The sequence below is a fragment of the Scyliorhinus canicula genome, chromosome 5 (genome assembly GCF_902713615.1).
Source record: "Scyliorhinus canicula chromosome 5, sScyCan1.1, whole genome shotgun sequence".
NCBI lineage: Eukaryota > Metazoa > Chordata > Chondrichthyes > Carcharhiniformes > Scyliorhinidae > Scyliorhinus > Scyliorhinus canicula.
The window spans coordinates 76,240,235-76,254,498 of NC_052150.1; the positions used below are offsets into that span (position 1 = coordinate 76,240,235).

The 14,264-nt window shown below is 45.3% G+C and overlaps 1 protein-coding gene across 4 annotated transcripts in view; it reads left to right on the plus strand.

Moving 5' to 3' along the window:
* The first annotated feature begins 1,429 nt into the window (after positions 1–1,429).
* snx10b (sorting nexin 10b) overlaps positions 1,430–14,264 on the plus strand; it is an 82,525-nt gene continuing 69,690 nt past the window's right edge. Inside the window, exons 1-2 of one of the 4 annotated variants that reach the window (XM_038797252.1) lie at positions 1,430–1,760; positions 3,311–3,346. In XM_038797252.1, coding sequence (XP_038653180.1) covers positions 1,522–1,760; positions 3,311–3,346 — 275 coding nt within the window. In that variant the 5' untranslated portion in view covers positions 1,430–1,521. Of the gene's footprint in view, positions 1,761–3,310; positions 3,347–14,264 lie in introns of those variants that run through there. The other 3 variants (XM_038797249.1, XM_038797253.1, XM_038797251.1) reach the window with 3 other exon arrangements.

Sequence of the window (14,264 nt, forward strand, 5' to 3'; positions counted from 1 at the left end):
CTTCTCAAGGGCAATTAGGGACAGGCAACAAATGCTAGTCTAGCCAGTGATACCCACATCCTAATAATGATTTTTTTTAAAGTATACTCAAGACTGAGATTGATAAGGGTTTGGACTCTAAGGAAATAAGGGATAGGGGAATTTGGCAGGGAAATTGGAGTTGAGGTCGAGGTCAGCTGCTAAATAGTAGAGCAGATTTGAGGGCTGTGGTCTATACCTGCTCTTATTTCTTATATTCCAATGGTATAAAATTTCCCCTTAGTATCTAAAGATGTACAGGGTACATGGATTGGCTATGATCAATGCACGTGCAGGGTTACGGGCATAAGGCGGGGGAGTAGACCTAGGTTGAGTGCTCTTTCGGACGATTGGTACAGATTTGAAGGGCTGAATGGCCTCCTCCTGCACTGTAAGGACTTTATAGAAATATTATCTTCATTTTAGTCTCTATATATGCATAAATAGAAACATATGAACATATTTTACTGAACATACATAAGAATTATGTGTACAGCAGTCCGATTAAGCAAGGCCTCGATTTTCAAATTCTCATCCTTATCTTCAAATTTTCCACAGCCTTGCCCTCCAGACATCTGTCTCTTTCGCAATCTGCCCTTCTCCAAATCCTGCCTTTTAAAAAAAAAATTAGATTACCCAATTATTTTTTCCAATTAAGGGGCAATTTAGTGTGTCCAATCCACCTACTCTGCACATTTTTTTGGGGTTGTGGGGGCGAAACCCACGCAGACACGGGGAGAATGTGCAAACTCCACACGGACAGTGACCCAGAGCCGGGATCAAACCTGGGACCTCAGCGCCCCGAGGCTGCTGTGCTAACCACTAGGCCACCGTGCTGCCCCTCAAATCCTGCCTTTTGAGGATTCCCTTTTTAAAAATTGCTACACCATGGGTCGCCCTTCCATCAGGTGTCAAGGCTAAAAGCTCTGGAATTCCCTCTGTGGATGTTTTACTGTTAAAGCTGCTATATAATTACACGTTGTCATTATAATTGTGCCATCATAAATAATTGCGGTTCTGAGAGGATCGGTGCAAGGGTTCTTTAAACGGTGGCAACCTTTCCTCGACTTTCTGGCTCAACGATAAGGTACTGGGACAGTAGCAGCAGCAACCCGGGGGGTGGGGGGGGGGGTGGGGGGACGTTGATTATGTTGGCTTATTTTATTTAAATTTGATTTATTTAATTTTAATTTATGGTTAAGTTCTCTTGTTTGGGGGGGGGGGTGGGGGGGAGTGTGATACATTTGATGTTACGGTATGGGGGGAATTGTGGGTGTTATGGGGCTGTTAGTTGCATATTACTGCTTTTTGCTATACTTGTTGTTATTTTTATATTTTCTGTAAAAAATTCCAATAAAAATTATTTTTAAAAAAATAAATAATTGCAGTCCAATTTATTTTCATTATTTTGGAGTAACTTCATTGCAGTGTTAATGTAAACCTACTTGTGACAATAAAGATTATTATTATTACAAACGAAGAACTGGATTGCTGCTGTTGCACATGGATTGTGGCATCAGACGGGATGCGTTTTGGGGGATTTCCATCTTTGAGGGCTGGTTTTCTTTTAGCCTCCACAGCGATGCGGTGCCCTTTAACGATGTGGCTGTAAGGGCGGAAGCAGAAGCAGCAGAGCTGAGAAGTTGGTCCGTGTCAGGTGACCGGGGTAATCCAGTCTCTGCACTAAGTGGGAAGGAGCTGGTGTTGTGTCCACTCCCTCGGTGTCTTGGTGCTCTGGACAGGTGAGTGACAGGCAGGGTGGGCTGCGGCGGTGCTGGCTCCAATTGACAGGCTGCCATTACAATGTTGCAACGGTAACAATTCCTCGCCGGGGATGAAAGTTGCAACATGCGAACCTCACGGGACAGCCGTCTTTTGGATAAAAAAAGAGAACCGATGTTTGGTATCAATGAATATAATTTGGCAGAGCTTTTGAATTCCCGTCTGTTTCTCCCCTTTTAAGCAATCCCTGTAGTGTCAAATCGGAGAGTTTCCTCATTTCCATTCTCCCTTTGGCTCCGGCTCCTGTGGCCTTTTGGTTTCTGTTTGCCGGTCGTCGCCCTGCTTAAAAAATGTGCCGTGTCCCAGGCTGGGCACTGATTGAAGTGCCACAACTAAAAAGGTTCATACACGGCTCTGCTGGAGTGTGTGCAGGAACAAACCATTCACAATTGGGAAAGTTGTTTATGTTGTTAGCTAACAATCGGGTTCTTTCGATTTTACTGCTTACAGCACATCCAACAAAAAAAATCAAAACTGAAGTAAATGTAGAAGTTGACTGAAAGTGACTGGAATCCAGACATTCACTTCTCTTATGTGCGGTAGTTTTGAAACTATGTTGACAAACCAGCATTGCGGGAAGGCGTATGTGACCACGGCCCTGAGTCAACCTCACACACAATTCGATCAGTTTGGGCAATAAATGTGGAAAATATGTTTCTTTCCGGTCTGTGAAATAGTGAGGGTAACAACCCCAGTGATCAAATGGAGTAACATGATTTGTGTAAAATATATGAAACATAGAAAATAGGAACAAGAGGAGACCAATCGGCCCTGCTGAACCATTTATTATGATCATGACTGATGGACCTTAGCATCCTCCCTCACCGACGTCAGGCTGACTGGCCTATAATTCCCTGTTTTCACTCTACCTTCTTTTTTGAATAGTGTTTGAACTGTTCCAGAGGCTAGGGAATCTTGGAAGATGACCACCAACGCATCCACTATTTCTACGGCCACTTCCTTAAGTACTCCGGGATGTAGATTCAGGCCGTGGGATTTATCAGCCTTCAATCCCATCAATTTCACCAACACCATTTCCCTACTAGATATACAACAGTACAGCACAGAACAGGCCCTTCGGCCCTCGATGTTGTGCCGAGCCATGATCACCCGACTCAAACCCACGTATCCACCCTATACCTGTAACCCAACAACCCTTAACCGTACTTTTTAGGACACTACGGGCAATTTTTAGCATGGCCAATCCACCTAACCCACACATCTTTGGACTGTGGGAGGAAACCGGAGCACCCGGAGGAAACCCACGCACACACAGGGAGGACGTGCAGACTCCGCACAGACAGTGACCCAGCTGGGAATCGAACCTGGGACCCTGGAGCTGTGAAGCATTTATGCTAACCACCATGCTACCGTGTTGCCCTTGTGACGATAAAGATTTTTTTTAAAATTAAAATTTAAAAAGTCTTGACTTCTTCAACTCAAGTTTACTGTGTTCAGTCATCACCAACAGTACACTAATACTGATTTGTGTTCCCCAACATTTCTGCAGGTTATTTGTGTCCTCCTTTGTGAAGACAGAACCAAAGTATGTATTTAGTTGCTTAGCCATTTCTTTGTTCCCCATTATAAATCCTCTTGTTCCCTTTTTTAAATAAATTTAGAGTACCCAATTAATTTTTTCCAATTGAGGGGCAGTTTTAGCGTGGCCAATCCACCCAGCTTGCACATTTTTGGGTTGTGGGGGCGAAACTCACGCAGACACGGGGAGAATGTGCAAACTCCACACGGACAGTGACCCAGAGCCAGGATTGAACCTGGGACCTCAGCGCTGTGAGGCCGCAGTGCTAACCCACTGTGCTACCGTGCTGCCCTAATCCTCCTGTTTCTGACTGTAAGGTACCTACATTTGTCTTCACCGATCTTTTTCTTTTCATATACCAATGGAAGTCTTTGCAGTCAGTTTTTATGCTCCCGCAAGCTTACTCTCTTACTTTTCCCCTTCTTAATCAATCCCTTTGTCCTATGCTGAATTTTAAACTGCTCCCAATCCTTGGGTCTGCTATTTTTTCTGGCCAATTTATATGCCTCTTCCTTGGATTTAATTCTATCTCTAATTTCCCTTGTTACCCATTATTTAGCCACCTTTCCCGTTATATGTTTGCACCTGACAGGAATGAACAATGGTTGCAGTTCATCCATGCGCACTTTTGACTGTTTGCCATTACCTATCTACTGTCATCCTTTTAAGTAATGATTCCCAATCCATAATAGCCACCTCGTGCCTCATCCCATTACAGAATCATGACAACCTCAGAATTAACTACATCACTTTCCATCTTGATGAGGAATTCTATCACATTATGGTTGCTCATCCCCAAGGGGCCTCGCACAACTAGATGGTCAATAATTCCCTTTTCCTTGGATGACCTGTTCTCTAGTTGGTTCCTCAATGTATTAGACCAGAAAATAATCCTGTATACACTCCAGGAATTCTTCCTTTATGGTATTGTTACTAATGCAATTTGTCCAATTTGAAAATTGCTTATTGTCGCAAGTAGGCTTCAAATGAAGTTACTGTGAAAAGCCCCTAGTTGCCACATTCCGGCACCTGTTCGGGGTGGCTCGTAAGGGAATTGAACCCGCGCTGCTGGCCTTGGTCTGCTTTACAAGCCAGCTATTTAGCCCACTGTACAAAACCAGCCCCTGGTTTACATGCAGATTAAAGTCACCCATAATTCCTGATGTTCCTTTATCACATGCATCTCTAATTTCCTGTGTGATGCCATCCCAAAATCACTGCAGTTTGGTGGTCGATTACAATCCCCACTAATGTTTTTTGCCCCTTGATGTTTCTCAGCTCTACCCATACAGATGCCACATTGTCGGTGCTAATGTCCTCCCTTGCTATCGGGTTAATTTCCTCTTTAACCAGCAATGCAACCCCACCATCTTTTCCTTTTCGTCTGTCCTTCCTAAATACCGAATTGGGTGGATGTTCAATCCCCCCCCCGTGATCACCCTGCAGCCATGTCTCCATAATTCCGACTATATCATACCCATTTACATCTGTGTGATTAGTTCATCCACTTTATTGCGAATGCTCTGTGCATTAAGGGTGGCAAAGTGTCACAATGATTAGCACTGCTGCCTCACAGCACCAGGGATCCAGGTTTCATTCTGAACTTGCGTGACCGTCTGTGTGGAGTTTGCACATTCTCTCTGTGTCTGCGTGGGTGTCCTCCGGGTGCTCTGGTTTTCTCCCACAGTCCAAAGATGTGCAGGTTAGGTGGGGTGGCCATGCTAAATTGCCCCTTAGTGTCCAAAAGATTAGGTGGGGTTACTGGGTTATGGGGATTTTCACTTTATAATATACAGAATAACAGGGAAAAATAAACACATTTACATGCATAAAACAACCATTCACAAAATCTGACTCCCACCCCCAACAACTAATGGTGAGCAATTCCTTGAATTAAACAACAAAAGACTGCCATCTTCCATAGAACCCCTCGATTTCTTCCCTCACGGTGTACTTAACTTTCTTGAGGTATAAGGAGCGGAATTCTCCGTCAGCGTGATTCTCAGTTTTGCCGACCCGGCCCGGGGGTTTCTCGATGGCATGGGCCTGCCCAACAATGGGCAACCCCATTGACCGGCCGGAGTAACGGAGAATCCCGCCGGTTGTGGCAGAAAAGTGGCGCGGCAGGGCGTAGAATCCAGCCCAAGAACTCCATCAGATCCCCCAGCCACATGGAGGCACGGGTGTAAATGTGTGCCATGACCAATGGCTGTTTACCCTCCCCTTCCAAATCATCCTGCAACCGAGATATCCTTGACCATAGCACCAGGTAGGCAACATAATGTGCTGCTGTCTCATTTGTGGCCACATAAACTCCGACCTATTTTCCTTACAATTGGATCCCCTATAACTATTGCATTTCCACACTTTTTACTCCTCCTCTGTGTGGCAGTGCCAACTGTGGTGCAATGAATTTGTCTGTTGCTGTTTTCTCTTGGGAGGCCATTTCCCCCCCCTACAGGACCAAATAAGTATATATGCTTTGCAGGAGAATGGCCACAGGAGACTCCTGCACTGCCTGCCGATGATTAGCCGGACCTCCTGAACCGCACTGCCCCCCTCCTAGTCTGCCTGTTAGTCACCGTTTTCTTTCCTGCCTGTGGAGTCATTGCCTGCAATGTGACTCTCATTTTATACGCGCTAGCCACAATACTCTCTTCGCCGGGGATGCTCCACAGTGTCTCCACCTGCTGCTCCAGCTCTAAAACCCAGCCTTCCAGGAGCTGCAGCTGGAAACACTTCCTGCACACATGCACTGGAAATGTTCCCAGTTTCCCACATTGAGCTGGAGGCGCACACCGTGACATTGTGCTCTCCTGCCGTGACTTACCCCTGTAAATGAAACTTTTTGGAAGATAATTAAAATCAAATAATAGCAATTATTCTAGGGCCCTTCTTCCCTGGTCCTTGGTACTCCAGAATATAGTCCTTACAAATATAGACCACACAATATAGATCTTACAAACTATAAGTGATAAAAGTAGTAAATGCTTACACAACCGTACTCATCCATTCAGCTGATTCCAATTGCCCCATGTCGCAGTAATTCTGATTCTGTAGTGGTGCAGTGGTTAGCACTGCTGCCTCATGGTGCCGAGGACCCAGGTTCAATCCCAGCCCCGGGTCACTGTCCATGTGGAGTTTGCACATTCTCACCGTGTCTGTGTGCGTCTCACCCACACAGCCCAAAGATGAGCAGGGTAGGTTGTTTGGCCACGCTAAATTACTCTTAATTGGAAAGATAAGAATTGGGTGCTCTAAATTTTAAAAAAAGATCCGTTTTTCTAGTTAAAGTTATTTAAACACAATTCCTAATAGCAACTTCTCATCAACCAATTAATTTACCCCTTTCCTGTGATGGGGCTCCTGCATTCTTTTTCAAACTCTGCCTCCTGTCCCAGTAGAGTTATTCCTCGCAAGTCCGGCTGTCTCTATTCCCAGTATTGGAGTGACTAAAATCAGTGACTAAAATCAGTGACTTGCAGATATTGTGGCAGTTTTGTGGGGCTGGAGGATATTAGAGGTAAGGAGTGGCAAGGCCTTGGAGAAAATTGAAAACAAAAATGACAGTTTTAAATTTGAAGCGATGCTTAACCAGGAATCAGTGTAGATCAGCGAGCACAAGGGTGATGGGCTGATGGGACTTGGTGTGAGTTGTGCTGTGGGCAGCCCATATTTGGATGAGGTTTATGGACAGTAGAACATGGGAAGTCAGTCAAGAGTGTTCCGGAATATGATCTGAGGTACAGGTGGAATTGGGTGACCTTGCAAAGATGGAAATCTTGATGATGGCATGTGAATGCAATCGGAAGCTCTTTATAGAGTCAAGTATGTACTGGATGTCAGTCAAGCAGCCTGATGTTTGAGAGGTGGTGGTGAGATAGAGCTGGCCATCGTCAACATAGAAATGGAGGTTTGGTTTTTGGTTGATGTTACCTAGGGGCAGCATGTAGAGGAGAAACAGAAAGAGCCCAAGGATAGGTTATTTTGGAACACCAGAGATAATGGTGTTTAATTGAAAAGAGACACTGTTACTTCCTTTGTCTGGCTGTGACTAGATCAATAAGAATGAAACCACAGTTTAGATGGCAAAAGGAAAGGCCATCATTGCCAATTGATCTGTCCACCACCTGGCATTCGTGTTGTGCACTCTCTTCATGGGATTAGAAATGAAATAAGTTATACTGACTTATTTTCCCTTTTTCCATCCTGGTCTAGTGGCACCCAATTACTGTGTTCTACCAATGCTGTGGCCATGATTTTTTTAGCTGGCAATTGAGCCATGGGCCTACATAGCTTAGACAAGCTGGCAACTTGTTATTTGGTGCACCATTCTTGAAAATATGTTATAATTTTAAACCAAAATGAATGACACTAAGAAGTTCAAAAAGGGGACCTACAGCTCTCACAGTGCTGCTCAAATCATCTAAATACAACTCTATCTCAAATTAAACTTGTGGAATATCCATACTCTGTTATAAGTCTATTTTGGTGTTACAGTAGAATTCTTATTTCTAATACAACCTGTAACTAGGTTATAACCTCTTGAGTTTCAGAGAAGAGTCATATTAACAAATTCTGAGCAACGTTTTTGTTGCTCGCTTGGCATATTTTAGGAATAGTCAATGCTGAAAACACCTGTCAACAGTTGTAGAAGAGAAAGCGCAGAATTAGGTGGCATTGTGGATTTACCTCTAACCTAGATTTAAATCCAAATCAGACTAATGGATGCAAGTCAGCTCTGCTAGCTGATTGTAAGCGTCCTGTGCCAAATGAGTTCAGGCTGCTCAGATGGCCTATACATCCTAATTGGTACAAATCGGCAATTGCGTTTGGAGACTCCACAGAATGGCTGCTGTGGCTAATCAGTGGAATTTGCTGGTTCTGTAGAAAGTATTTCTGGAATGAGGCTGTGGCATTGGGGCAGAATAAAATGAGCTTTACTTGACATTTGCCTATACTGTTCCTGACCTGGGAGTGCTAGAAGCTAATATGGAGTGCTGAAATGGAAAGAGTTTCAGTCCCCAATAATGACATCCTCGTCTTCCCTGTACAACATTTAAGGAAGAAAACCGCTTCGCTTCTTGAGTGACATCAAAATAAAAAATATGAGAAGTACACACCAGATTTGTCAGCACTGTGGAGAGAGATAGAAACTAAGCTAACATGTCAGGGCGTTGAGCTTTCATCAGAAAGATGAAAGATAGGGACGGCACGGTGGTTAGCATTGCTGCCTCATGGTGCCGAGGTCCCAGGTTCGATCCCGGCTCTGGGAAACTGTCCGTGTGGAGTTTGCACATTCTCGCCGTGTATGCGTGGCTTTCTCCCCCACAACACAAAGATGTGCAGGGTCGGTGGATTGGTCATGCTAAATTTCCACTTAATTGAAAAAAAAGAATTGGGTACTCTAAATTTATATTTAAAAAAAGTTCAGATTTCCGTCAATTGCAGCATTTTGCTTTTGTAACCTTTAGGGTATCTGCTTCAGGACTGAAATCCTATATAGAATAAAGACATATGAGTGTGGAAATTTGCAGACTAAGCTAAGTGCTGATACCGGCGTGGGAACCGTGGCGTTTTACACCAGAAAAAACAGCGCAAAAGCAGGCACTGATCTTCCACCCTGTGGGGTCTAGCAGCCGCGCAGCTTAAAGCCTCTGGCTTACCTATTGTTGCGCCCAGAGAATTTCCGTGTCAGTGGCCGCACATATGCACGGCAGTGGCCTGCAGATGTCCCGACTGCGTACGGCGTACTCCGCGGGGATTCTCCGGCCAATTGCCGAACGCGATTTCGGCGTCGGTGACCGGAGAATCCCGCCCCATGCTTTGACAATGTTCATCAACCCAAAACTTTAACACTGTCTCTCTCCACATTTCATGCCTGACCAGAGTAGTTCGAGCATTTTCCATTAATAGTTCCAATTAATAGATTGCTGGGGCAGCACGGTGGTGCAGTGATTAGCACTGCTGCCTCATGCCGCCAAGGTCACAGGTTTGCTCCTGGCTCTGGATCACTGTCCGTGTGGAGTTTGCAATTTGTATCCGTGTTTTTTTTTCAATAGTACCCAATTCTTTTTTTCCAAATAAGGGGCCATTTAGCATAGCCAATCCACCTACCTGCACATCTTTGGGTTGTGGGGGTGAAACCCACGTAAACACGGGGAGAATGTGCAAACTCCACACGGTCAGTGACCCAGAGCCGGGATCGAACCTGGGACCTCGGCGCCATGAGACAGCAGTGCTAAACACTGCATCATCGTGCTGCCCTATTCTCCCCGTGTTTACATGGGCTTCGCCCCCACAACCCAAAGATGTGCAGGGTAGGTAGATTGAACATATTAAATTGCCCCTTAATTGGAAAAAATGAATTGGATACTCTCAATTTATATTTTTTAAAAATAGTTCAGATTTCCGGCAATTGCAGCATTTTGCTTTTGCAAATTTTAGGGTATCTGCTTCAGGACTGAAATCCTAAATAGAATAAAACATATGAGGGTGGAAATGGAGATAGATATTGGTGGTCAGCTACAAAGAGTACTATACTTGTAGTTACAACAGTGGTGAATAATGATTGTTGCATACTACCGGCGCGATACTCCCCAAAAATTTCTAAGTTAATTTGTGGCGGGTTTTTCAGGGAGTTTCCCGTCGGATCTGCCGGTGATTTCCCTCCCACTATTCAATGACACTTGTTTGGGCCCTGAGGAGTTTCTCACCGGTTTAGCACACACTTAGAATTTATTTTTAGCACTGGGGAGCTGAACTCTCGGGCCGCCATTTTGAAAGGAAGGCTACTCCGATCTCTCAGTGAGCTTGTGAGTCCCCCACTCACCCCACCCATGGGCAATGTCACCCCCACACACATGGACTCTACCCCACACTCATAGGGTGAGGACACCCTGTTATGGGGTCCCTGAGGGTCCCCCTCTTAAGGCCTCCCAAGCCCCCTTCCAGCACCCCCTACCTTCTAGGACCCCCTCCTTCAAACCCCCCCAACACCTTCATTTCATGTGCATGGCTTCCTCGATCCCTGGCCTTTGGCATCATTGCACTGCCACAGAGCACATTGCGGCAGGAGAATCACACCCTACATTTGGAGGAAGTACATGTGAATTGCTGCAAGATATCTTTAGCGCAATCAGATTTGTACTCTGGCATCATCGGTCGACTTACTTTACGTAATGTCAAACAGAAGTCAAGATGACTGTTCATCAGAACTTTTATAAGGTCAGCTCAACCTGAAACATTTATTCACATTCTCTCCACAGATGCTACCTGACCTGAACAGCATTTTAATTTTTTATGCGAATATGCTGTTTGCTTGTATGTACTGGTGAATGTGTTGTCTGCTTCGTAACTTTATTTAATGATAATCTTTATTAGAGTCACAAGTCGGCTTTCATTAACACAGCAATGAAGTTAGTGTGAAAATCCCCTAGTCGCCACGCTACGGCGCCTGTTCAGGTACAAAGAGGGAGAATTCAGAATGTCCAATTCACCTAACAACACGTCTTTCAGGACTTGTGGGAGGAAACCGGAGGAAACCCACGCAGACACGGAGAGAATGTGCAACTCGGCACAGACAGTGACCCAAGCTGGGAATCGAACCTGGGTCCCTGGCGCTGTGAGGCAACAGTGCTAAACACTGTGCTACCTTGCCGCGGATATTACTTACAGCAAGCTTTTACAAAGAAAAATCTGTTTTTACAATTCTGATCGATGGATAAATATTGACCAGGGCATCGGATAACTCCCAGGCTGTTCGAAATAGTGCCGTGGGTCCATTTACTTCGACCCGAGCAGGCCGCTGGGGCCTTGGTTAAACTCTCACCAGAAAGGCACCACCTCCCTCAATGCAGCAGTCCCTCAATATTGCACTGAATTGTCAACCTTGGTTTTTGTTTGCCCGGTCCTGGTATGGAACACAAACCTTCAAACATTTGACTCCATGAAAGTGCTAACTACTAGCTGTAGTTCAACACAAAAATTCTCCCCCCATGCTCCACCGCCATTACCCCAAAGGCCCCTGAGAACCTGTGCTTTTTTTTATAACAAAGTCAGATGGTCAGGAAAGATAGGATAAATGCAAAGATTGTCAAGATAGTTCACACAGAAAGATAATGTTAAGAGTTGATAATCTGGTCTGTGGTTAATCACATCACGAGCTAGTACCACAGACCCAATGAGACAGGCTTGCAAAGGTAGAGATAAGGAAGTGTGTTAGTCCTGTTATACAAGGATGTCTAATCATAGTAGTGATAAGGAAGCATGTTAGCCTTGTTACACAAAGGACGTCAACTCATGGTAGCAGCCAGGATATATAATCATAGAATGGCAGAACAGGCAAGGAGGCCTTTTTTGCCCATTGCGGCTGTGCTGGTTCTTTGGAGAGCTATTCAATTATCACATTCTCCTCCTATTTCCCAGTAACCCTCAAATATTTATCTTTCAAATATTGTTCCATTCCTTTTTTTAAATGTCACTATTGAATCTACTTCCTCCACCCTGTCAGACTGCATTCCAGATCAAAGCAATTAATTGTGTTTTTTTAATAGAATTTCCTCATGTTGTCTCTGGTTCATTTGCCAACGTCTTTAATCTTTGCCCTCTGGTTGTGACCTTGTGCCACTGGAATCAGGGTCCCCTTATTTACTCTATTAAATAATTGGGGCAGCACGGTAGCACAATTGCTTCACAAGGTCCCAGGTTCGATTCCCAGCTGGGTCACTATCTGTGCGGAGTCTGCACGTTCACCCTGTGTCTGTGTGGGTTTCCTCCGGGTGCTCCGGTTTCCTCCCACAGTCCATAGATGTGCAGGTTAGGTGGATTGGCCATGCTGAATTGCCCTTGGTGTCCAAAAAGGTTGGGTGGGGTTACTGGGTTGCAGGGACAGGGTGGAGGTGTGGACTTGGGTGGGGTGCTCTTTCCAAGGGTCAGTACAGACTTAATAGGCCGAACGGCCTCCTTCTGTACTGTAAATTCTATGAAAAACCCTTCATGATTTTGAACACCTCAAACACATCTCTTCTCTTCTCTAAGGAAAACAACCTCAGCTTCTCCACGCTATTCATAAAACTAGATTCCTATTCCAAATAAATCTCTTCTGCACTCTCTCTAACGCCTTGACATCCAAAGAACAGTACAGCACGGGAACAAGCCCGTTGGTCCTCCAAGCCTATGGCGATTATGATGCATGTCTAATCTAAACCTTCTGCACTTCCAGAGTCCGTATCCCTTTATTCCCATCCTTATTTTTTAAGGGAAATTTAGCATCGCCAATCTACCTATCCTACACGTCTTTGGGTTGTGGGGGTAAGACCCACGCAGTCACGGGGAGAATGCGTAAACTCCACAAGGACCGGGACCCAGGGCCGGGATCGAACCCGGGTCCTCAGCGTTGTAAGGCAGTAGTGCCGACCAATGCGTCACTGTGCCATTCTCTCTATTTCCATCTTATTCACGTATTTGTCAAGATGCCCCTTAACTGTTACTATCGGACCTGCTTCCACCACCTCCCCCAGCAGTGTGTTCCAGGCACTCACCACCCTCTGTGTAAAGAACCTGACTCACACCTCTCCTAAACTTTGCTCCTTGCACCTTAAACCTATGTCCCCTAGTAATTTGCTTTTCCATCCTTGGAAAAAGCTTCTGACTATCCACTCTGTCCATGCCACACTTAAGTTTGTAAACTTCAATCAGGTCGCCCCTCAACCTCTGTCATTCTAGTGAAAACAATCCGGGTTTATCCAACCTCTCCTCATAGCTAATACCCTTCAGACCAGGCAACATCCCGGTAAACATCTTCTGCACCCTCTCCAAAGTCGCAGCATCCTTCTGGTAGTGTGGCAACCAGAATTGTACTCAATATTCCGAGTGTGGCCAAGCAGGTTCTGTAAACCTGCCACATGACTTGCCAATTTTTATACTCAATGCCCCAACTGATGCCTTCTTGACTGCCTACTCCACCTACGTTGCCACTTTATTGACCTGTGGACCTGTACACCAGATCACTCTGCCTGTCAATACTCTAAAGGGTTCTGCCATTTACTGTATACTTCCCACCTGTATTAGACCTTTCAAAATACATTACCTCACCTTTGTCCAGATTAGACTCCACCTTCCATCTCTAAGCCTAAGTCTCCAACCGATCTATATCCTGCTGTATCCTCTGACAGTCCTCATCGCTATCCGCAATTCCACCACCTTTTGTATTATCCACAAACTTACTAATCAGTCCAGTTACGTTTTCCTCCAAATCATTTATGTATACTACAAACAGCAAAGGTCCCAGCACTGATTCCTGCGGAACACCATTAGTCACAGCTCTCCATTCAGAAAAGCACCCTTCCACTGCTACCGTCTGCCTTCTAGGACCAAACCAGTTCTGTATCTATCTTGTCAGCTCACCTCTGATCCCGTGTGACTTAACCTTTTGTACCACTCTGCCATGAGGGACCTTGTCAAAGGCTTTACTGAAGTCCATGTAGACAATACCCACAGCTCTTCCTTCTTCGTCACTTCCTCAAAAAACTCAATCAAGGGGCAGCACGGTAGCATTGTGGATAGCACAATCGCTTCACAGCTCCAGGGTCCCAGGTTCGATTCCGGCTTGGGTCACTGTCTGTGCGGAGTCTGCACATCCTCCCCGTGTGTGCGTGGGTTTCCTCCGGGTGCTCCGGTTTCCTCCCACAGTCCAAAGATGTGCAGGTTAGGTGGATTGGCCATGCTAAATTGCCCTTAGTGTCCCTTGGTGTTGGGTGGGGTTACTGGGTTATGGGGATAGGGTGGAGGTGTTAACCTTGGGTAGGGTGCTCTTTCCAGGAGCCGGTGCAGACTCGATGGGCTGAATGGCCTCCTTCTGCACTGTAAATTCTATGATCTATGATCTAAGATAGTGAGATACAACCTCCCCTTCACAAAGCCG